At 34.7% G+C, this 24096-nt stretch overlaps 1 protein-coding gene across 1 annotated transcript in view; it reads left to right on the top strand.

Annotated features, from left to right (window-relative positions):
* SHOC1 (shortage in chiasmata 1) overlaps positions 1-24096 on the top strand; it is a 78251-nt gene that overhangs the window by 31396 nt on the left and 22759 nt on the right. The window contains exons 9-18 of the mRNA XM_034664261.1: positions 1256-1350; positions 2079-2321; positions 7027-7443; positions 9122-9247; positions 10161-10337; positions 13436-13540; positions 16233-16411; positions 17462-17534; positions 22043-22112; positions 23646-23824. Coding sequence (XP_034520152.1) covers positions 1256-1350; positions 2079-2321; positions 7027-7443; positions 9122-9247; positions 10161-10337; positions 13436-13540; positions 16233-16411; positions 17462-17534; positions 22043-22112; positions 23646-23824 — 1664 coding nt within the window. The remainder of the gene's footprint in view (positions 1-1255; positions 1351-2078; positions 2322-7026; positions 7444-9121; positions 9248-10160; positions 10338-13435; positions 13541-16232; positions 16412-17461; positions 17535-22042; positions 22113-23645; positions 23825-24096) is intronic.

Below are 24096 nucleotides of genomic sequence, written 5' to 3'. Positions count from 1 at the left end.
ATAAATAGATAAAATCTTTTTTAAAAAAAAGAGTATTTGTTTATATTATGGCCTCCTGTTGGACTTGGCTTGCCTTCCTTTTGCTTTAAAGTAATTTCCTGTAATCTGAGGTGTCTGCTTGTCAAAGAAATCTTGGTAAGGTTCAAGAATTATCTAGAATCTCAGTTTGCCCCCTCATCCTAGATTTTGGATTATGTAGGTAAATTGGATAGCTTAGACATAAAACAGCTTTCTGCTGCCCAGGACTGTGAACTCAATTAGCAGTACTTATAAGTAGCATGCTCACATATGTTCTATATGAACAGAGAAACAGAATACAATTAATTCTTGCCTTGGAGTGAGAGGTTTGGGGGCATAGATTAAGGGGCTTGTGGATTAATGTTATCTTCTCTATCAAGGCTAGTAACTTCATAGCTACTGATAAGCTGTGATTTACACTAGTTGTCATGCATCTTTTTTCCTTTCTCTTCCTAGCACCTCAAAACACACAAACAGACATACATCACTCATTCACACACCCACTAAGATTGAAGGACCTGAACTAAGCTTTAGCACTAAACTCTTACCTTCCTAAGAAAGTAGAGCAGACAGAACTTTTTCATAATTCTTACCCTCAGCCAGTAGAGGCTCCAGAATTTGTTTAGAATGGACTTGGGGGACAGCAATTTTGTAAAAAATTTGTGTTAAAGCAACTGTTTTGTATGGAAAGCACATTAATTTTACTTAAATTATATTTTTAATTTAAAAAATAACCAGTATAGCCAGTGGCTTATAGGGTTGATGTTGGTACACTTCATGGAAGGAAGTGCTAAAACCCTCCTGAATCAGCCTCCTTTGGCTCCAGTTTTCATTGAGGGAGATAGAGGTAGGAATTAAGGTATAGGCAAGCAGGAGCAATTAAGAGGCTAACAAATTGCCAAAACTTCCAAGGGGAGGAAAGGTAAGTATATGAAATTTGGTCTATGAAACTCTCTACTTCAGTTTACACATTTATAGAGTAAATTTTTCACTTGCTTTTGAATATAAAAAAATACTTAGAAAAATAATTTTCTTAAAATTTTATTCATGATGTGATGAGCACTGGGTGTTATATGCAACTAATGAATCATTGAACGCTACATCAAAAACTAATGATGTACTACTATATGTTGGCTAATTGAATTTAAATTTTTAAAAAAGAAGAAAATAATAAAATTTTATTATACAAGAAGGCTCAATATTATTAATATATTAGGCTTTAACTCCTCTTTTTCAGTAGTTTGCTTACCGCTGAGGAATCAGTTAACAAAAACTGGATGGTGTGGCAGTTAGAAAGCTGCAGAAGCTCATTGAAACCATCTTTGCTCACAGGTAAAGATTAATTGATTTTGAAGGCTAAACAAAGAGTAAAGGTGAGAAGGTATAATTAGTAGAAATGTATTGTCAGCTTTATTATTTTTTTATTATTGTTACTGTCATTATAAAAAACACAGTTCCAAAATTAGGATTTTAGAATTTTTCATCTTAATTTTGGGTTGATGCTTATAATGCAGATAGTAATTTAATAATTTAAGTAGTTGTGCTATTTCAGTTCCTCCATACATTATGATTTGTTATTATCTAGGTTAAAAGTAATGAGGGCCCCAATATCTAGGATGATAGTCATCATAAAATCTGATCAAATATATCTTCTAGTTTAGGTTCATATTAATAAAATAGAATTTCAAATTTAGTAAATCTAACTTTAATTCTTTAAAATGTTATCAAATGTATTAATTTAGTAATTACTAAAATGTTCAAACAAAATAATGGTTCTATCTCCTAGTAAATATTAGAATAATTTTAACTTTATGATATTTCCACAGTTTAAAATAAATCCCTTATGTGACTTCTATTGCTATAATATTCTGGACTTTTACAAGTATTAGCGTCTTGAAGACAAAATACTAGCTATATAACTTCAAATTTCACTTTTGTTCCCAATGTGTGAATATCTATTTCATAAGGGATTTTCAGTGTGGTTCTATTTATTGTGTTTTTCATCTCTTTTGCCCTATGAACTGTTTCTATTTGTTTTTGGTTTGTTTTTGTTTTTTAAGTGCCAAGAACTGAGGAACCCAACAGTCAATATTCTGCTATGGATTTGAAAAAGATATTTTCTACTGAAGAAGAAAGGCTTGTAGTTAATCCTGTAAGCACAGAGTGGTGGGAAAAAGGAAGACTAGATCTGAAAGAGGCAGAAACTTTGGAACATCTGAATACATATTTGTGTCATGATGATCTATCTTCTGATGATACTAAAATGGAGATATTTTTGCCAATAAAAGCGCTTCAATTAGAATGTAAGTATGCAATAGTAAATATCACTTGTGTGAATTTTTCAGAATGAGAAAATGTTAGATACTGGCTTTCCATTAGGTGATTGGGAAAATTAAATTCTAGCATTCAGTATTAGACCTGGCCCTGTCAGAATTTATAACTTTGAGCTCCACTAAGCCCCATTTTCTTCCTTGAAAAAAATGAGGACGTTTGACTAGCTCATCCTAAAATCCTTTGTTGTCCTAAAATTCTATAGTCTCAGTTTTTAAATTTCTAGCCATTTTCAATTAAAGTGACTTTGTTTCTTTTTATAAATGATTAATTGCTACCCCAGTGTTTATTTACATCAGACTAGACTCAAAGCAGCACTGTTATTTTTCATCTGACAGGTGAACTCTGTGTGTTTAATAATATCTAGTAACCTCTCCTTAACAGTAGATAATCTTCCTTTGTTTCCAAAGAGTTTACTCAGTTAACATTTTTTACTTATACAATTAAAGGTGGCAAAAATGTGTTTTGAGTATCTATCTTTTGAGTTATTTTGGTTGTTATATACGGCATTATAATAAATGGAACATACTTATTCTGAATTACATCTTTTTGAAGTATATATGGATTGTTTTTATTTTATTTTATTTTTTTTTAAGATTTTATATATTTGACAGAGAGAGAGAGAGACAGCCAGCAAGAGAGGGAACACAAGCAGGGGGAGTGGGAGAGGAAGAAGCAGGCTCCCACCAAAGCGGGGAGCCCAATGCGGGGCTCGATCCCAGGACCCTGGGATCATGCCCTGAGCCGAAGGCAGATGCTTAGTGACTGAGCCACCCAGGCGCCCCTGGATTGTTTTTAAAGTCAGTTTGTGCAATAGCTTTAGGTCTTAAAGAAGTTGGGAAAGTTCACTTTTAGTTTATTATAGAGTAAATAAATATATTTAAAAATGCGTTTTAGAAATTATTGTGTGTGTTGGGAGACTGCTCTAAGGAGATGGGAACTGGGGCAAGAATTGTTATCAGCAAGAGATGTCTCAAAGACAGAAGACAGAGGGCTTTCGTAGAAAGGAAAATAGACTATGTCAAGGAAATGTACACCAGTCTATCTATTCTAAGGCCTAGGTGGGTACTCGGGTAGAAGAAGAATTCTAAAAGAGATTAAGTAAGATTGCTAGATAAAGAAAAGGGAGAGGAAGATTTTATGGGGTCTTCAAATATCCAGAATAATGTATAAAATCTATAAGACTATGTAAAGTCTTTATTATGATATGTAACTATTTTGAGGTTAAAATAAAGCATATAATTCATTTTGACATCTAACAGAATTATGATGATAGTTTAATTATGAAGTTCAAAAAGCAATAACTGAAAAAATAATAAAAATAATAAAAAGCAAGAACTATATCAGAAGCTCATTGCCAAGTTGTCAGGATAGGGTTTATTAAACAGAGAGAAGTAGAAGAAAATAATCAGAAAAGGGAAATAATAAATAGTTCCTATTTGCCTGCTAAACATACCAGGATATCTCTAGAAAATACCTCAGAGGTTGCTAATTGGTAACCTCTGGTCCTAGTCAGCCCACACATTATTGACCCATATAGTGTTTTAATTAGTTACCAACATTTACAGTTTGGGGGGTTGCAGATAAATGATCTGTATTTTGAACTTGTTTTTAAAAATTCCAAAAACCAGACCCATACTCTTATATGGCAACAATTGGTTGGAACCAATAGCAGCTCACCACTTTAGACAGGCCATTAATAGCTTACCCAACTCCAGTTCACCATAGTTCCCAGCACTCATAAATTGAAACCAGGTGTTAGTTGGCATTTAGCATTACTCTTGAACTTTTGTCTTACATTTAGTATAGTTAGGAGGGAAGTAAAATGTTTCTTAAACCAGTATCTCTAATAAAAGCAAAAACAAAAAAATTAAAGACTACGTTTGGAAGAAAAAGCTCAAAATTTATATTCCTAAAGATTATGATTTAAGCACTGGCCATATACTTCATTCATTTACATACTTTATTTATCTGGCCCCTAGACATTTAAGTTTTTCTCAAACATTATAAGGCATAATTTACATATAATAAAATGCAGCCATTCTAACTGTACAGTTTTATGCATTGTAACAAATGTGCATACCAATGAAACAACCCTCACAATTAGGATATGGAATATTTCTTTTTTATGTGTTTTTATTTAAATTCAATTAATTAACATATAACATATTGGTTTCAGAGGTACAGGCCTGTGATTTATCAGTCTTATATAATACCCAGTGCTCATTACATCACATGCCCTCCTTAATGTCCATCACCCAGTTACTCCATCCTTTCACCCCCCTCCCCTGCAGCAACCCTCAGTTTGTTTCCTATGATTAAGAGTCTCTTATGGATTGTTTTCCTCTCTGGTTTTGTCTTGTTTTATTTTTAACTCTCTTCCCCTATGATCCTCTGTTTTGTTTCTTAAATTCCACATATCAGTGAGATCATATGATAATTTTCTTTCTCTGATTGACTTATTTTGCTTTGCATAATGCCCTCTAGTTCCAGCCATATCATTGCAAATGGCAAGATTTCATTTGTTGATGGCTGCGTAATATTCCGTTCTGTATGCATATATACATATACATACACATATATACATATACATACACATATATACATATATATATACATATACCTTATCTTCTTTATCCAAGGATATAGAATATTTCTATCACCAAAAAAGTTCCCTGTGCCCCTTTGCATTCTGTAGTCATTACCATTCCTTTCTTCTTCTAACCTTTACCTCTGACGCCAGGTCAGATCCACTGGTCTACTTTCTGTCACTATGTATTAGTTTGCCTTGTTCTAGAATTTTGTTTATGGAATCATATAGTAACTCTTTTGTGTCTGACTTCTTCCACTCAGCATAACACTTTTGAGATTCATTTATGATGTTATGTGTATGACTAGTTCATTTCTTATTACTGAGGAATTTTTCATATTGATGTACCCCAGTTTGCTTATCAACTCTCCTGGATTTATTTCCCAGATTTTTACTATTAGGAAAAAATTTTCTATAATATTCTTATAAAAGTCTTTTTGTAGACATATGTTATCATTTCTCTTGAGTGAATGTCTATGAATATAATTACTGAGTCTTATGGTAGGTATATATTTAACTTCATGAGAAACTACTAAAGGGGTACCTGGGTGGCTCAGTCAGTTAAGTGTCTGCCTTCAGCTCAGGTGATGATCCCAGGGTCCTGGGATCAAGCCCTGCATCAGGCTCCCTGCTCAGTGGGGAGCCTGCTTCTCCCTCTCTGGGAGTGAACTCCGAGAGCTCATGCTGTCTCTCACTGTCTCTCTCACCTATCTCTGTCTCTGTCTCTTTCTCTCAAATGAATAAATAAATAAAATCTTAAAAAAAAAAAACTACTGAATTGTTTTCCAAAGTGGTTGTACCATTGTGCATTCACATTACCAATGTGTGAAAGTTCCAATTACTCTATATCCTTGTCAACAGTTGGTATTGACAGTCTTTAATTTTAGCCATTCTAATGGATGTGTTGTGGTATCTCATTGCAGTTTTAATTTGTATTTTCTTGATGACTAATGATGATGAACATCATTTTACCTGGTTGTTGGCCATTTGTATATCTTCCCTTAAAAAATACTTTATGGGTCGCCTGGGTGACTCAGTCGGTTAAGTGTCTGACTCTTGGTTTCGACTCAGGTCATGATCTCATGAGTCATGAGACAGAGCCCCAGGGAGCAGGCTGCATGCTGAGCAGGGAGTCTCTCCCTCTGCCCCTCCCCCTACTTGCACACACAGAGCCCCAGGGAGCAGGCTGCATGCTGAGCAGGCTGCATGCTGAGCAGGGAGTCTCTCCCTCTGCCCCTCCCCCTACTTGCACACACACTCCCTCTCTAAAATAAATAAACCTTATATATATATATATATATATATATATATATATATATAATAGCTTTATTGAAATATTATTTACGTACCATACAATTTATCCATTTAAAGTATACCATTCAATGGTTTTAGTATATTCGCAGAGTTGTAATCATCACCACAAAAAATTTTAGAACATATTTCTCACCCCCCAAAAGAAATACTGTACCCATTAGGAGTCACTTCCTGTTTTCCCCAGCTATGGAACCACTAATCTATTTTCTGTCTCTATAGATTTTTCTTATAAATGGAATCATACAATATGTGGTCTTTTGTGATTGGCTTCTTTCATTTAGAATGTTTTCAAGATTCATCCATGTTGCAGTATGTACATATCTTATGTGAAGTGTTGTTCAAATATTTTGTAAAATTTTAAATTGGCTTTCTTTTTAAATATGAAGCCAAAAGAGTTCTTTTTGTGTATTGGATACAGTCCTTTTTCAAGTATATGTATTGCAAGTATATTCTTGTGGTCTGTGGATTGCTTGGTACCTAAGGTTTTGATCTTTAGAGTTAATTACAAGCCTATTGGCAATAGGGCTTTTCTGGAATTCTTTCTTTGCTTGGTAACCTAGCCTCAGGATTAAGAAAAAGAGGTGCTGAATTTTTGCCCTTTTTAAAAATTTATTTTATTCAGGCCGAAATTGATTTTCAAAGCAATAAACCAAGTACTTCTAAGGATCAAACTATATTAATAAGAACTTACAAATAAAAGTTACTCTAATACACTAGTAGAACACTCGTTTATGCATGGCAGTCATTTGGATATTTTTATTTTCTGTTTTCAGCATGGCTAGAACATGAAAGTTGTTCCTCACCTATTGTACTTACTAATGAGAAGTCTACAAATGATCATTTATTACTTCCACAAAAAATTTCATCTCCAGCAGAAGAAATACCAGACCTGTGTTTTTCTGATGACAATTCATCTGTTAAACAACCAACAAAAGAAGAAAAACCAAAGAATGATCTAGAACTAGTTTATAGAATAAGCCAAAATAAAGAAAATGAAGATTACTTGGAACTTGATTGCTCAGTACCATCTATTGAATCATCTTCCTCTCCAAAAATTGAAAAAGCATCTTTTAAACATGGTAAAAAATGGGAGAATGATTTGGATCTTTTGAGTGACTTTATTATGCTGCGAAATAAATATAAGACTTGCACCTCAAAGACTGAAGTCACAGGCAGTAAAGAAAATGATGGTGGGTAATTTAGCAATATTTTGGCACAGATATGATAGCTTTAGGGACAAAATGTATAATTTATTACAGAAGGTAAGAAAATTTAAAGCTCTTTTGAATAGAATATATTCTTTTTCAAAGTCAAAGAAAACGTTGTTCATGCGTGATACTTATTGAGTATGGAGATAGATGTGGCTATTTAGATAAAGACGTAGATTTGTATTTTCCAAAAAACTTAAAAGTACATTTGAACTTGTAAGAAAAGCCACTATTTGTAAAACTTGCTTTCTGCAACTTGGCCATAGAGTCAGTATTTCTAACTTTTATTGATCATTCTGCCATTCTTTTTTCTCTTTTAGCTGACAGTTCTCAGTATTACATTTTAATGTGTACTTAAGAACACTTTCCCCATTTGATTACTTATTACTCTTCTTAAATTTACCGAAGAGTTTCTGTGTGAGTTGTAACTGTTTTACGTTCACTACTTATAACCATCAAAGGTAGTACGTGTCATATCATTTCATTTCTGGTAAAGAAACAATAGGTATTCTAGAATATGTTTGACATACGTTACCCAGAAGGATTAAGTACAAAAATAGTTATGTGTGAGAGTTATGGCATAGTTAGGTCTTACAGTCTCATGTTATTAACATACAATGCTGCTGTTTAGTTAGTAAGCCCATTTGACCTCAAACTAAGCTCCTTTCTCCAACTTAGCCTTTATTAGTAACAGAGGTAATATTTTGGTATATATTTTACTTCTTGCCTTATTTTATAGTTAATTCAGGGGCAAGAAAGAATGTTACAACTTACTAGGCCCCCTCAAAAACTTTAGTAATTAGTATTTAATCCTAGCTATTCCAATTATTTATAGTTAATTAAAAGTATACTTGAAAATAATAACATAATCTAGTTTAGGATATTTTACTCCATTATTTTTCACCATGTATTTAAAACTCATATATTAAAATGTTTTAAGATGGTATTGTGTTTCTAAAATTACCCTGTAATCATATTATTAATAGATAACATTGCTATCTAGTTAATATAAGTAACTATAAATCAATTAATTAGTTATATATGTATTTGTAATCCTCTACAATACTTAGGAAAGAAGGAAGAAACTGACATTTGTTGAATGTTGTATGCAGGGACTAAAATACATATTAGAGATAAAAATGATACCATTGCTGACCTTAAGAAGCTTACAACATGGTAGACTAGGCTTATAGAAAATGCCTGAGAACAGAAGGGTGAGTGGTAAGAACTGACCCAATTAAGAAAGGATGGAGCCAGGGAGGGCTTGGGGCATAGGAAAGAATTGTAGCAGGAGGAGGGATATGTGGAAAGTCACAGAGAAATGAAATTGAGCCATTTGGGCCTTTTAGGTATCAGGAACTATACTTAGTGTTTAATCCTTATAACAATATTCAAAATAGGTATGTTTATCTATATTTTACATATGAAGACACTGAAGCTAGTGTCAGAACTGAGACTGAAACAGTGATTCGATGCCAAGATTCTTCCCGTTATTACCATTCAGCACTGTGTAACATCCATTGACCTGAATAGTTGTTCAATTTAATACTGACGTGTTTCAAGGAAGAACTTTAACAATTGTGATCATATTACATGAAAACATTTTAAGTAAAGCAACATTAAGCTTCCCTGAATAATGCAAATTAATATTTTTTATTAGAATTTCAAGATGAAGAACATTGTTTGACTCTTCAGGAAGAAAGTCCTCCTGTTTGTACTAATAAAGCCATAGAGAAAATAAATCAGGATAAGGGAGTGGATAATGTCATTAAAATTCAAGCATCAGGTATGCTGTATGCTTTAAAAATACATTCAAATTAAGTAAATTTGAAAGCCCTTTCCTGAGTATCTAGGGCATACCTGCTTTTCCATGTAATTTTCTTCACTTGTTTCAGATGGTTCTTCGTTCCATTCCTACTTTTAAGATATTCCCACTCCTGAACACCCCATTCACTGCCTCTGCCCCTTTCCATTGCCCTAATCCAGTCCACTCGCTGTTACTTCTTCCTTCATTTAAACTGCTGCTTCCCTAAATTCATCAGACAGGAAACTGCAGCTACTCAGACTCTTCTGCCACTGCTGTGGCTTATTCTCTCTGTTCTCTTACCCACCCTCAGGGTGATGTTAAAAAAGCTATTATTGTTTCCTATACTGATTAAAATTTTTGCTTCTGCTGTGAAGAATATTCTTTGATTCCTAAAGAATAGCCTGCTTAAGAACATCATGTTCATTATTAAAATCAATAAGGAAATATGACACTAGTTTTAAATATCTTTTCATTTTTTTGGTTCAGTTTTATTTATGACCTTTAGGTGATAATGAAAATTTTAAAGTATTGACATTCTGGTGAAAACTAGAAACAATTTGTCATTGTGGGAAAAGAAAAAAAAATATGTGATCTCTTTATATGGCTCTTCACACTTCCATGCCAAGTTAGTTACTGAATAAGTATTTTCTAACAAGCAGGATAACCATAAAATTATACAAATTCTACAGAGGGTTTTTGTTTTGTTTTGTTGTTATTAGTTTATTTAGAATAAATATCCTAAAATGAACCATCTCTATAATCTCATGATTTTTAACTCAGAAAATAATTTGGATATAGTTCAGTCTTCCATGAAGTGACATGTTTAATTGGTTTGTCAAAAAGAGCATGCCATCCTTAAAAAACACTATCTTTAATGCTTTTATTTTCACAGACAGCCAGTGCCAAGCATTCTGTCTCCTAGAAGCAGCAGCTACTCCTATCTTAAAAAAACTTGTATGCCTCTGTACTCTGCCTACAGCTAATTGGACATTTGCCACTGTCATTTTTGACCAAACAAGGTTCCTCTTAAAGGAACAAGAAAAAGTAATAAGTGATGCTATTCAGCAAGGTGAGTACAAATAAAAGTCATAGTATTTAAAAGGATAAAAATTTATGGGTTGTTGTATCAAATGAGTAAAAATTGAATATAGATGGTATAGAAATTAGTCATGGATGAAGGTATAACTTTAATTCAGAATATGACACCCATAAACTAATACTGAAGGGTCAGCTAAGTTAAGGAGAAAAAGGTAACAAAATCATCGGCATTGCTTCTCAATAATGCTCCTAATTGACATATATTACTTGACAGATCCTATTGCAAAAACCAAATTAACCCTATTATTGTTAACATCTGAACCACCTAGTTCCCTCCCAAATTAGGGGGAAGGTCAAAAAATAGATTAACTTGGGGCACCTGGGTGGCACAGCGGTTAAGCATCTGCCTTCGGCTCAGGGCGTGATCCCGGTGTTACGGGATCGAGCCCCACATCAGGCTTCTCCGCTATGAGCCTGCTTCTTCCTCTCCCACTCCCCCTGCTTGCGTTCCCTCTCTCGCTGGCTGTCTCTATCTCTGTCAAATAAATAAATAAAATCTTTAAAAAAAAATAGATTAACTAAAAGTCATCCCTGGACTTTTCTTCTGGCCAAGATGGAGTAAGAAGGCCAGAAGGATTTTCAGGGGAAAAAAGAGAAAAGACAAAGACAAAATACATGAAACCAGTTAAGACCCTAGACTTCAGGCAGTGAAGCACAGTGATTCTCGAGAGATGGGAAACAAGTAAGGTGAACCCTACCACTGCCCTAGCTTACTGCCTTGAAAGAGTCGCCAGGCCATAGCACAGGAAGAGGTAGTAGGGGCAGAGCCCAGTGGATGATCTGTGTTGAGGAAACAGAACTCAGAGTCCAGGGAGACCAAGGCAGCTAGAGTTCAAAGGATAGAATATGAGAGACAGAGCTTTACACAGAATATTGAGCAGAGTACTGATCAGAGCGTATGTGAGGAAACCACCTGAGGTTGGGGAAGCAAACCATCTGAAAGGATTAGAGGGAGTAGTACTCTGCACTCACACAGGGCAGGGAGTAATGCCTGCTCTGATCAGCTAGATTAGAAAAACTCATAATTTGTGGGACACCTACCATGGTAAAATTCATAATGTCTGACACCCAGTCAAAGATTATCAGGCATGACAAGAGATAGGAAAACATAACTCATAATAAGAATAGTCCATCAAAGCAAACTCAGAACTAACAAAGATGTTAGCAATATTAGAGAAAGGCACTGAAACTTCTTATAACTCTGTTCCATATGTTCAGTAAGTTAGAGACATAAAAAAGACAGAAATGAAAATACAATGTATGAGATGAAAAATGCACTGGCTTAATGGCAGAGTAAATATTGCAGAAGAAAAGATTAGTAGACTTGAAGCCATAGCAATAGAAACTATTCCAAAATAAAACACGGGTAGATAAAATAATCTGAAAAAAAAAAAAAAGAAGAAGAAGAAAGAAAAGAGCATCAGTGTGCTGTGAAACAACTTCAAATAGCCTAACATAATAGTAAGTGAAGTTCTCAAAGAGAGGCAGAGGGGGTAAACAGAAAAAAAAAATATTTGAAGAAATAGTGACTGAAAGGTTTCCAAACTTAGTTAAGAACTACAAACCCACAGATCCAAGAAACTCAGTGAACCCCAAGCATTAGAAGCATAATGAAACTACATCAAGTCATACCATAGTCAAATTGCTCAAAACTGGTAGTAAAGAGAAAATTGTAGGAGCAGCCAGAGGGGGGAAAAACACGTTGCGTAAGGAAAGCAAAGATAAGGATGATGCAATTTCTTGTCAGAAGTAACACAAGTGAAAAGACAGTGGAGTAAAATCTTTAAAATACTGAAAGAAGGAGTGTCTGGGTGGCTTAGCCGGTTGAGCAACCAGGTCTTGATTTTAGCTCAGGTCATGCTCTCAGGGTCCTGGGATTGAGCCCTGCATCTGGCTCTGCGTCCAGCTGGGAGTCTGCTTGAGGTTCCCTCTCTCCCTCTGCCCCTTCCCCCACTTTCTCTCTCTCTCTCAAATGAATAAATCTTTAAAAAATAAAATGAATTACTGAAAGAAAAAATCCTAGTTTTCTATACTAGGCAAAAATATATTATGAAAGCAAAGGTGAAATAAAGATGTTTTCATACATACAAAAGCTGAAAGAATTCATCAGCTGCAGACCTGCACTATAAGAGATGTTCAAGAAATGTTCTCCTAAAGAAAGAAGAAAAATAATACCAAATCTGGCTTCTTTTCCTTGTTCTTATCCCTTCCAAGTCATGACTGAGTTGTTTCCACAAGTCCTTACAGGAGCTGGATATACTACCCATGAATGGTTCTCCTGTTGCCTCTTTGTTCCCAGTAACTACTTCATAGTTGCCTTGATCTTTATTGATTGATTAGATGAGCAGTTTTCAAAATTTTTAGCGGAACTTTTTGTACAAATAAATATTTCATGGGATACCACTATATAAAACAGAGAAAAGTAGAGCTTTTCTGGTTGAATCAGGGCAATGGGCCTAAATTCCTATCTTCTTGGTTTCACTTTTGCACACAGTAAAATCCAATCTATTATCTTCAAAAAGCTCTAGAACTATATGGAACACATTAAGTAGGCAATTGGCCTGTCCCTGTGAATGTATCTCTTCTTTGAGTCATATTTGGACAATTATTCCCAGGTGTCTCTACCTCCATTTCAAGGTATTGCTTTGTGTTACGATCACCCATCTTTATCTTCACCAGCTGGCAAGTTATGAGTTTAATTTTCTTCTTGTTTTATAACTGGGAATCACTGATCTTTTTTCTTACCCAAAGTGGGAAAGCAGTAAGAGTATGAGCACTAAGGTTAGCCGTCTGGGTTTGAGTGCCATCTCCATCGTTTATTCACATATTGACACCTTGGACAGTTACTGAACCTTGTTCAGACTATTTCCTCATCCAAAAAATGAGGCTCATAATAAACTTGTCTGACAGGGTTATCATTATAGATTCAGTGAAATAACCAGCATACATACAGCCTGGCAATAGGAAGCACCTGATAATGAGTGTTAACTATTATTGTTAAGCATTCTGAACATATTCTGTAATTATGATGTATATCTTACGTTTTTAAATATGTTTCTGCTTGCTTAGGTACAAATAATGAAAAAGAAATGACGTTCAAGCATGCTGCTGTCTTACATCTTCTGGTAACAATTAGAGATGTCCTTTTAACATGTAGCTTGGACACAGCATTGGGTTAGTGGGGGAAATTTTTATTTCCCTTTTTCTTCCTATTGAAATATTTCATCTGAAATAACTTTTACTTTTCTGAAAAAGATCTACCTTATAAGAAATTATGTAGCCTCTTTTACTTCCACACTATACATTATATATATTTTGACATAATTACAATAGAATATATTTTTTATTCTGCCTGTATTCTTTAAAAGAAATCATTTGTAACAAATACCATCACTTAGAAAAATAGGTTTAGAATTCTCTAATCTAGGCCTGAGTTATAATGGCCTTAAACAGATTTGATGGTATAATCATTGTCATGCACTACTTTTTAATGCAAGGTGATATTTTGCCATGTACATTTTAGGTCTTCTTTGAATGTTTGTGGCTTTGAATCTTTGCTAGGTGAATATATATAACTAATATAACCACATTATTAGTAGCAAGATATTTTGCTATTTCTTTTTTAGTTTTGCCTGTAAATTAGGATATGAATTACTGGAGGAATAAAAATCAAGCTATTTTGAATACATTGGAAAATTTAAAGATTTTAAAAATTTTTGTAAACTATCAAAATCATTTAAATATCTGTCTCAATACATTACTGCTTTAGGCTCCTTATTGCAGGATTATTTAGACTTGTTTAATAATGGTAAGCTTATAGAATTATTTTATAATTTAGAATTTCTAGAACCTATTTAAAATAAATATAAAGTGAAAATAATTTTAGTCTGATCTATGACCCAGAGGTTTTGTTTAATCTGTGACCCAGACAAGTATTTCTCTAATCCAAGGTTTTGATAAGTACTGAAAAGCAGTGAATTACAACTGTACTCCCTGTACAGCACTGGGAGTTATAATATTTGGCCAAGTATTATATTAGTATTATCTGGCCAACTATTATAACTAAATTACAGCTACCTTTAGAAAGCCCAACATGGTGCTTTTCCTTTCCACTCCAATTAAATTTGGGTGTTGATTCTGGATTGGGTTGTTTTACCTCCATCCTCAGACAAGTATGGATTGAGGGCTCTCGCCCTAGTTTACAGTACCTGAAATTGGTATAAGAGTGTAATATTACATGCCCTTCTATTTAGTTACATGTCTTCATTGTACTTTTCAGGCTTCCATAAAAGATCCTCAGTTCTATCTAAAGCGAGGCTGATTGTTAAGGTGTAATGTAAGGCAAATGTCAGAATTTAGAATATCTGAGCTCCCAGTGCTGTAAAGAGAGTGCAGTTGTGATTCACTGCTGCTCAGTACTTATTGGTATTATAGAGTTAGAATTAGAGAAATAATATTTATGGAGGATTGCTTGAGGTATATTCACCTTTAAGTACTCTTACAATCTACCCTAGATTAGGTGAGACCATTAAGAACTATGTACTTGGGCTGAATTACTTTTGCTCCTCAAAGAAATACTTTCACCAAATCAAACTTGGTCTTGCTGTTTGGCTACCTTGAGGAATACTATGAAAGTAAAATCCTTGTTGGAAAATGAACTTCTTAATAAGCCCTATATACCAAGCCATAAGGAATAACCTAGCCACCTTGGACATTTTTAGTGGAGAGATTTCTCACTCCTCTAAACCTCTCAAAATCAAAGAGTGAGTTAGATTGTCCTCTTTTCTTTTTCTCTGCATAGTGGGAGAGAAAGAAATGTCCATGGGGGTCTGGCTGTCTGCCCTGCCTCCTTCCAGAATTCTGTATTTTTCTCCCAGCTTCTAGTTTGCTACCTCTCCCAAGTTAGCAAGTTAATGAGTTTCAAGACTAAAGGTATAGAGTTTCACTTCTGGGCTTTAACCCAGAAATAAATTCAGTATTGTGTAATGGGTATTATAGCAGCAACATATACCAATGGCACAAAAGATGGAGACTGTTACCCTTAAAGCTGAATATTTGTTTAAAAACAAGTAGGAGTTTGCCAAGTAAATAAAGTATGAAAAGGGTATTATAGGCAGAATTGAGTCCAGAAGAATGACCCAGTGGGTGTGCTGCATATAGTTCCATGTAGCTAAATCCAAGAGTATAAGGTAGAAAGGAATAAGAACTAAGCCTGAAGACATAACAGAGAGACAAATCATGAATAGCCTTTTAAGCTGCACGAAAGGGTGCAGACCTTATTCTGTAGATGATAGAGATCCATTGAAATGGGAATGCTACTGGATTAGGCTTCTCTTTCAGGTTAGGTCTAGAGAATCAGGAAGAGCTATTAGGCAGAAATCCCTGGGAAATATGAGCTTTCAGGGATTGGTGTCAGGATTCTGTGTTTAGAAACTGCTTTAGTGAGTCTGAATTTAGGCTCTGCTGTTTTAGCAGTTATATAAATGAATTATGCATATCATGGATTATATCCCAAGAGTTTATAAACTAATGAGATTGTCATATAAGCAAATAAGAATCAATTACAAAAGCTCTATAGACCAAGGAAATTCCAATGAAGTGACCTTTCCATAGGACTTGCATGTAAGTGTAGACCAAGCCAGAAGGCTGGAAAAGATGGGATATATTCAGAGGATATATAGCGTATGTCATTATGTAGCTTAAAAGGAGACATTTGGTACATATTTTTCATCTTCACTCAGGTTTAAGGTTTTCATTAGTCAGTATCTTTGATCAAAATCAGAAAAGGATTAAAGGAAATTTTAACTCTGCTATGACTCATGGAACAAAAGGATATGCCTTCCCCCCCTACTTTTGTTTTTAACAGGATATTTGTCAAATGCAAAAGATACCTACAAAAGCATTTTAGGCTCCTATTTGGATGACATTTGGAGACAGCTGGAGATTGTACAGTTTATTAGGGGAAAAAAGCCTGAAACCAACTACAAGATACAAGAACTGCAAAGTCAGATACTAAATTGGATGCAAAGTGAGCAACAGATTAAGGTAAATTGCTGGATTAAAGCAGATAACAGTAATCAGCTTAAATAAGAATTGGATGTAAGATAAATTTTTGCATTTAACTCTGAAATTATGAAATAGTCTAGATTATTTGGTCCCTTGATAGTTTTCTCCTTAAGTAAGCTAACAAAACAGAATCAGACTCAGAGAAAGGATGATTTGCATCATTGTTCTTGTATCTTGAATTTAAAAATACTTTACTTTTTATTACACGCAGTTTTCTATGGATTGGCTCTCCAGATCTCAGAACTGTTGTCTGGTACATCTAAGTTCATGAACATATACCAAATAGCAGAATTACAATAATTATTTTTAGATATTGAGCCAGAATCTCATCTTATATGATTCTATAAAAAAAGCATTTAGCTTATGCTTTGGATTATATTGGAAATTTTTGCCCACCCTACCTCAAGCACATGAAGGTTATATAGATAAAGACTTAAGAGGGAATACTTTCTTAAATGTTTTCAAGCTGAAAAACATTTCAAATGCTTTATGCTAAATCTGTATACAAATTTGGCCTTTTTCTTCTTTTTTTCTTTGTCTCCCCTGTGTCTTTATCTCCAGCTCTGTGGTTACTTAGATAACTTGCTTGTCATTAAAATAAAGTAAAATGTAAGAAATTTAAAAATTGAAATTTATTTGTTGTCCTCCTCCACTACCACCAAAAAAAAAAGCTATAATGATAACTAGGAAAGCATAGCAACAAATCATTGCTTTTTTCTAACCAATTCAAACTTGTCTGGGTTGCATTTAACACTAACAATGCAGGTAGAGACAATTTATGTATACAGTCACCCATATGGGAGTATATGGATGCTAAGAATGCCCCACTCCAGAATATTTTCCTCATTGATATTTGATCTTACCAGAATTTATTCCTTTATGTTTAAGCACTGACATTTTTTACAGCACAAATATTTACTTGGTAATCTTCTTGTATGTAACCAATCAAGCTTGTCATTTTGTCACAGTAGCAAAACTATGAAAAAGAATAATTATTCAGAGATATATGAAATTCTTATTTTTGATCAGGTGCTGATTATAATAAGAATGGACTCAGACGGTGAAAAACATCTACTCATTAAAATCCTTAACAAAATGGAAGGTAGGGAGTTTTAAGTTATGCTTCATTTGATAAGATGTTTGGAACATATAGAAATGTAGTGATCTAAGTTTTAAAATAAGGATATAATAACATACCATAAAATTCATTCTTTAGAAGTATATAACTCAGTAGAATCTAACCAGTTTTTAAATAAATCTGGACTTTAAATCTGCAATATAAATATACTGTAATGTACTTATATGTACATTATATGTACTTTTGTGTATATTGTTATTATCAATTGACACATTTTATTGTCTCCTAGTTGCTTAATTCTATATACTTACAACAACTCTATAAATCAGTTTTACAAATAAAGAAACTAAAGTTCATAAAGGTGTTGTAACATGCCACACCTCACAGGTAGTTAAGTGAGAAAATCAGGATTTGAACCAAGGTCTGTCTTGTTCTAGTGTTATTCTTCAACTCTTCTACCCACTATTGCCCCTTCTGCCAACACTTTCCACCTTCTGCCATAGAACCCATTGCTTATATATAAACTCTTTTCCTTTTTTATCTCCGTGTCTTAAGCCAACCCAGCTTTCCACGATGATACAGCTTCCCCTGTATCCCTTTCATATATAAGCTGATAATTCTCTCCCTCTTATATATGATATATATATATCATAGGATTGAAAGGGCCATTTCTTGCTTTCCATTATCCTTTCCAAAACATTATTTCTCTATCCTCTGAGGCTATGCCATATTGCCACACCATTCTCTACCACTCCATATTGCCATCATCTAGTAACCACCCAACATTTTCCATCATCCATGGACAGTTGTGCACCTGGTTCATGGTATTCTTTTCACTCCTAGTCCTGCCATTATCCTAGGTGTCTTTAATGTGAATGGCTCATTCAACACCCTGACCTTATAGTTTCATTTGCCTCCACAGAAGAAATGATATTCACTCCTTGGCTATGCCATTGCCCTTCTAATAATGCAGAACTGTGCTACTTCTGAACTTTAAACTCTGATACATTGCTCACTGTCCACAGCTATCTTACCTCTTCCATGATATTCAGCAACTTAGAGATCTGTAATCAGCCAACTCCTTTTTTTTTTTTCACATTTTTATCTTTCCAGACTTGGTGATGTGCCCATAACTTTAATCAGTCTTGTCCTTCTAGTGTACCTTCCATTTAAATCTCAGCTCTGAATCCATCAAGACATTTTTTTTGAAGATTTTATTTATTTATTTATTTGACAGAGAGAGAGACAGCCCAGCAAGAGAGGGATCACAAGCAGGGGGAGTGGGAGAGGAAGAAGCAGGCTCCCAGCAGAGCAGGGAGCCCAGTGTGGGGCTCGATCCCAGGACTCCGGGATCACACCCTAAGCCGAAGGCAGATGCTTAACGTCTGAGCCACCCAGGCACCCCTGAATCCATCAAGACATTTAACCCATCTGTTCCTGTACCTGAGCTCCTGAGCATTATTAGAGAAAATCAGATAGTTTAGTACCACTACAAACTTAACTTCTCTGACCTTGTATGGGCTCTTAATACCTCTTAACAACATTTCATCTTACATCCTGACCATCTACAAACTTACCTTCATTTCTTCTATTCTTTTATCTTTTCCTCCTCTTTATAAAGGAGGTGAACCTCCTCCCTTGGAAAACCAATTTTTCACTTCTGCTTTGGATCCCATCTCTCCCCACATCAGTGTGTTCCCATCAGTTATTTCCTCGCCCAATCTTCCTCTCAAATGACTCTCCCTTAATCATTAAGCCCTCCAGTATTAAAAATAAAATACCACCCTCAACCTATGTCACCCATTGTTTACTGTTTCTCTTCCCTCCATAAATTGTATCTCTGGCCATCTCCAAATATGTCTTTGCTGTAACCCCACCAGACTATTTATCATGCTGTTTCCTATCTCCTTTGCCTCTATGCCTTTCCTATTTCCTATGCCTTTATGCCTCCTGTTCCTGCTATAGTAGCACTCTTCTCCCTTCTTTAGCAGCTAACTGCTACACATCCTTTAAAAATTAGTTAAAACATTTGTTCAGGAAGCTTTGATTTAAATGCTTTCCCTTGCACTCTCAGTGTATTATGTGCATACTTCTAAGGCACTACTTACCATCCTAGGCTATAACAACTGAGTCTCTCTTCTCTTTCCCTCACTAGCATGTCAGCTTCTGGAGGATAAGGACCATGCCCTAATTTGAATTCCCAACACCCACAAAAATGTCTGGAATATAGAAGGAACTTAATAAAAACAAATTGAATAACTGCAGTAATGAATGCCTCTCTATATACCTAGTAGACTGAGACTAGTGAAAAAGATTGAACTGAACTATATACAAATATTGCAAATGTCTGCTTAGCAAAATTAATTATAGTAATGTGAGAATGGAAGACTCTTTCAGGCAGAACTTTATAAGGTGCTATTTCTAGACATTATCATGTGTCTAGAGTCCAGATTTGCAAACTTAGATCTTATTATTTCATCCAGTTTTCTTGTCCTGGGAAGATGAGGTCTTATCCACTAAATTCACAAGATTTTGCTAGTACCAAAATGTTAAAATAGTAGTTAACAATCATGAGGCTGAACTTGCTACACCTGTCTGGAATCATGGTAACTGAAAACATTTTTTTTTTTTAATTAGGAAAGTGCTGAGCAATGTAGCATTATGAAACAAAGGGATTTGGGTAACTGAAGTAATACTTTTGTGAAGAGACTGAGGAAATATTCCTGCCCCACGTAGAAGAATACTTAAACCTACTTAATGGGGCAACTTTTCCTTTGATGTATTTAAGACACATGGACAAATTATTATTGTATATATCACTTTCTTATGTAGGCTTCATGCTGAACATTCTATTTCTTTTGGCTTTTGGGATTATATCATCACTACTCTACTATTTTATTTCAACAAGGTTTACTGACACAAAAATAAATTTGAAAGCTGAAAAAATGTTTTTCCCATCTTTCTAACAAGCAGCTATCCTCTGTGTCTAGGAATGAGGTCTTTTTCTTTTTCTGTCTAGTGTTAGAAAGTAGAAATATGGTTTTATCTTCTCTGTGCTTACAAGATCCTAGCAATGCACTTAGTCAGTAATCTGCTTTGAGCTTACAGCTAAGACAAATCAGCTAAAGAAATTAGGTTTTAAATAGTATGAGCCTGAGGTGCCTGGGGGGCTCAGTTTGTGGACCATGCAACTCTTGATCTCAGCATTGTGAGTTTGAGCCCCACGTTGGGTGTAGAGATTGCTTAAAAATAAAATCTTTTAAAATAATACTAATAATAGGAGCACCTGGGTGGCTTAGTCATTAAGCATCTGCCTTTGGCTCAGGGCGTGATCCCGGAGTTCTGGGATCAAGCCCCACATCAGGCTCCTCCTCTGGGAGCCTGCATCTTCCTCTCCCACTCCCCCTGCTTGTGTTCCCTCTCTCACTGGCTGTCTCTCTGTCAAATAAATAAATAAAATCTTAAAAATAAAATAAAATAATACTAATAATATGACCTTATAAATTTATATACAAAAGAGAAATACTACTCATCCTCTTCTTACTGCTACCAAAACTATTGTCATATCAAGCCAAGTAAACATGAAATTATTAAGCATTACTCTGTCATTATCACATTATGCTTTTGTCAACTTTACAACTGACAAAAATACACCAATAAAGTGTAAAATTTATTTTAACTAGAATTAGCTATTCTTAAACCAATGATGTCTACCAAAAATAAACTGTACGTGTGGCTACAGAATTTTTTGAAATTTATTGTATTTTGTTAAAAAATCAGTAACATAAGAAACTTAAATTATAATTAGGCAGAAGTGAATCTAAGGAGCAGATGGCACCCAATAGGTCTTCTGCTTCTCATACAGCCAATAGAAAGGAAAAAAGACATCAAAATGTAGTCTCTTGTGATTTAGTTATGTACTTAAATTTTTGACTAGAGAAAAAAGGTGAAATCAGCCATGATTTTTAGCAAAGTAAAATTAAATGCACAGAATTGATGAGTGTTTAATTTGGCTACTTTAAAATTAAGATTTTGATACATTTTATTATTTTACATAATAAATTCAGAATTTCCATGCTTATATATACAAAACATATACACACACTGGAAATATTGCCCATGCTTCAAATTTTCTTTTCTTTTTTTTTTTTTTAAAGATTTTATTTATTTATTTGACAGAGATAGAGACAGCCAGTGAGAGAGGGAACACAAGCAGGGGAGTGGGAGAGGAAGAAGCAGGCTCCCAGTGGANGGAGGAGCCTGATGTGGGGCTCGATCCGGTAACGCCGGGATCACGCCCTGAGCCGAAGGCAGACGCTTAACTGCTGTGCCACCTAGGCGCCCCCCATGCTTCAAATTTTCTGATACCCACAGACAGAAAAATAATCCAGCAAATTGTATTTTAAGCAGTTTCCTTGTTCACAGATCTTTAATTCATTTTTATGGTAGTGAAATATATGAACACCTAAAAATTATATATGAACAAAACACTGAAAAACACTTTTTTTATATTACTCTTTTTTTCCCAACAGGTTTAACATTGACTGTCTTAGATTCAAACAAAAGGAAAGATTTTCTGGAACCTGAACGTGTTTTAAATGGGTAAAAATGTATTTCTTCACCTGTGGGGAATAAGCATACCAGTTCCACAGGAAAAGCACAATTTCTCCTGGAATTTAACTTTTTAGAAGGTTTAATAAAAAAATAAAAGTTAAGTATAAATTAAAAAAAAAAAGGTTTAATAAAACCTGAAATGAATCAATGTATCTCTCCTCTTCCTGAAAAGTGTTTTGCATTAGAATACTTGAGCTCAAATCATTGCCTTATGTATTATATAATATTGTTGTCCAGAATTTTAGTTCAGGCTTGCTTTAATATCCCCAACTTATCATTATCAGTGTTACTGTTAGTACAGGAAGTACCCATTTAGATCTACCCTTGTTTATACCAGTTTTGGGGTTTTTTTGCTCAGCATTGTTTCTTATATCTTCTTCCTCTCTTTCAAGTTCTCCTTCTTCCTGAAGTACATCCTTTAGAAATTCTTTTGGTGAGAGCGTGCTAATAATAAAATTAGTGTTGACTTGTCTAAAAATGTTTTAATTGTGCCTTATTTTATGTAGAAATTTCTATTTCTAATATTGGGATCCAGATAATAAAAAGAGAAGTTGTAAATCAAATAGAAGCCCATAAAAGCATTTAACTTATGTCTATTATCTATCTAGATTGCTCTAGACAGAAAGCAGCAGTAGAGAATTTTCATTACAATAAGTGCTGTTATATGGAATTTGAAGATAGGAAAGATAAACATGATATTTAAGTATCCATGTTTTTTGTTGTTGCTAAATCACCTATGAAGCTCATTGAGAAAAAGAAAAATCATTTCAAAATTGTCAGATAATATTCTATTATGTAGATCCTCAAAGATGAAACCTCACATGTGTAAGAAAATGAATTCTCACAGTGACTTGTCTGTTATTGATAGGACTCAGTTAATAAAATTAGGGCCCCTTGCATTTCAGAATGTGAAGTAGTCCACAGATCCTGTTTTTTTTTAAAAAAAATGTGTGACCATAGGGGCACCTGGCTGGCTCAGTTGGAAGAGCACACAACTCTTGATCTCGGGGTCATGAGTTTGAGCCCCACATAGGCTGTAGAGATTGCTTAAAAATAAAATCTTAAAAGGGGCACCTGGGTGCCTCAGTCAGACGTCTGCCTTTGGCTCAGGTCATGATCCCAGGGTCCTGGGATCAAGCCCCACATCATCATTGTCATCATCATCATCGTCGTCATCATCATCATCATCATCGTAGGGCTCCCTGCTCAGTGGGGAGCCTGCTTCTCCCTCTGCTCCTCCTCCCCCCTTGGGCTGGCTCTCTCTCTCGAATAAATAAATAAAATCTTTTTTAAAAATCTTAAAAAAAAATTTTTTTTTAGTGTATGACCATCAAAAAGAAAGATAAAAAGGAATTAGCACAATTGGAAAACAAATCAACAGAAAACACACCAGTGCCTTTCCAAGATAAGCAGGCACAGACTAGAGAAGAATACAGTAGCCAAAAACAGTACTCTTTTGGCCTTCCAAATAAATAATGAAACAAATATAATTCCATTTTCTTGGCTTTGTTTTGTCTTCAGTACAAGTTCCTGTGTAGTTGTACATAATCAGTATATTGGATCAGATTTTCCCTGGAGTAACTTCTCATTTGTGGTGGAATACAATTTTGTAGAAAACTCTTGTTGGACTAAACACTGCGAGAAATTGAATATTCCTCACAAGGTCTTCAAAGTGATTCTTCCAGACACAGTTTTAAAGAGTAAGGACTTAAACTAAAATCCTTCTGTTGTGGTGATAGAATGGAAATTGTCTGTTTTCTGCTTCTTATCTGTGGAAAGAGAATGAGCAATGGCATTTAAGGGCTTGAGTTCAAGCTCTAACCTCAGCACTCCATGTGACCTTGGGCCAGTTCTTTACCCCTTACTTCATAGTCCTCATTTGAAAAGTAAACTTTACGGTTATATTTGTCTTCATCCCTTTACCTTCTAAATTTTACTTATAATAGTACAATTTATTACCATTATATCTAAT

Source organism: Ailuropoda melanoleuca, chromosome 7 (genome assembly GCF_002007445.2).
Source record: "Ailuropoda melanoleuca isolate Jingjing chromosome 7, ASM200744v2, whole genome shotgun sequence".
Lineage (NCBI taxonomy): Eukaryota > Metazoa > Chordata > Mammalia > Carnivora > Ursidae > Ailuropoda > Ailuropoda melanoleuca.
The sequence above is the reverse complement of the archived record's forward strand: the minus strand, read 5'-3'. Positions and strand labels throughout refer to the sequence as shown.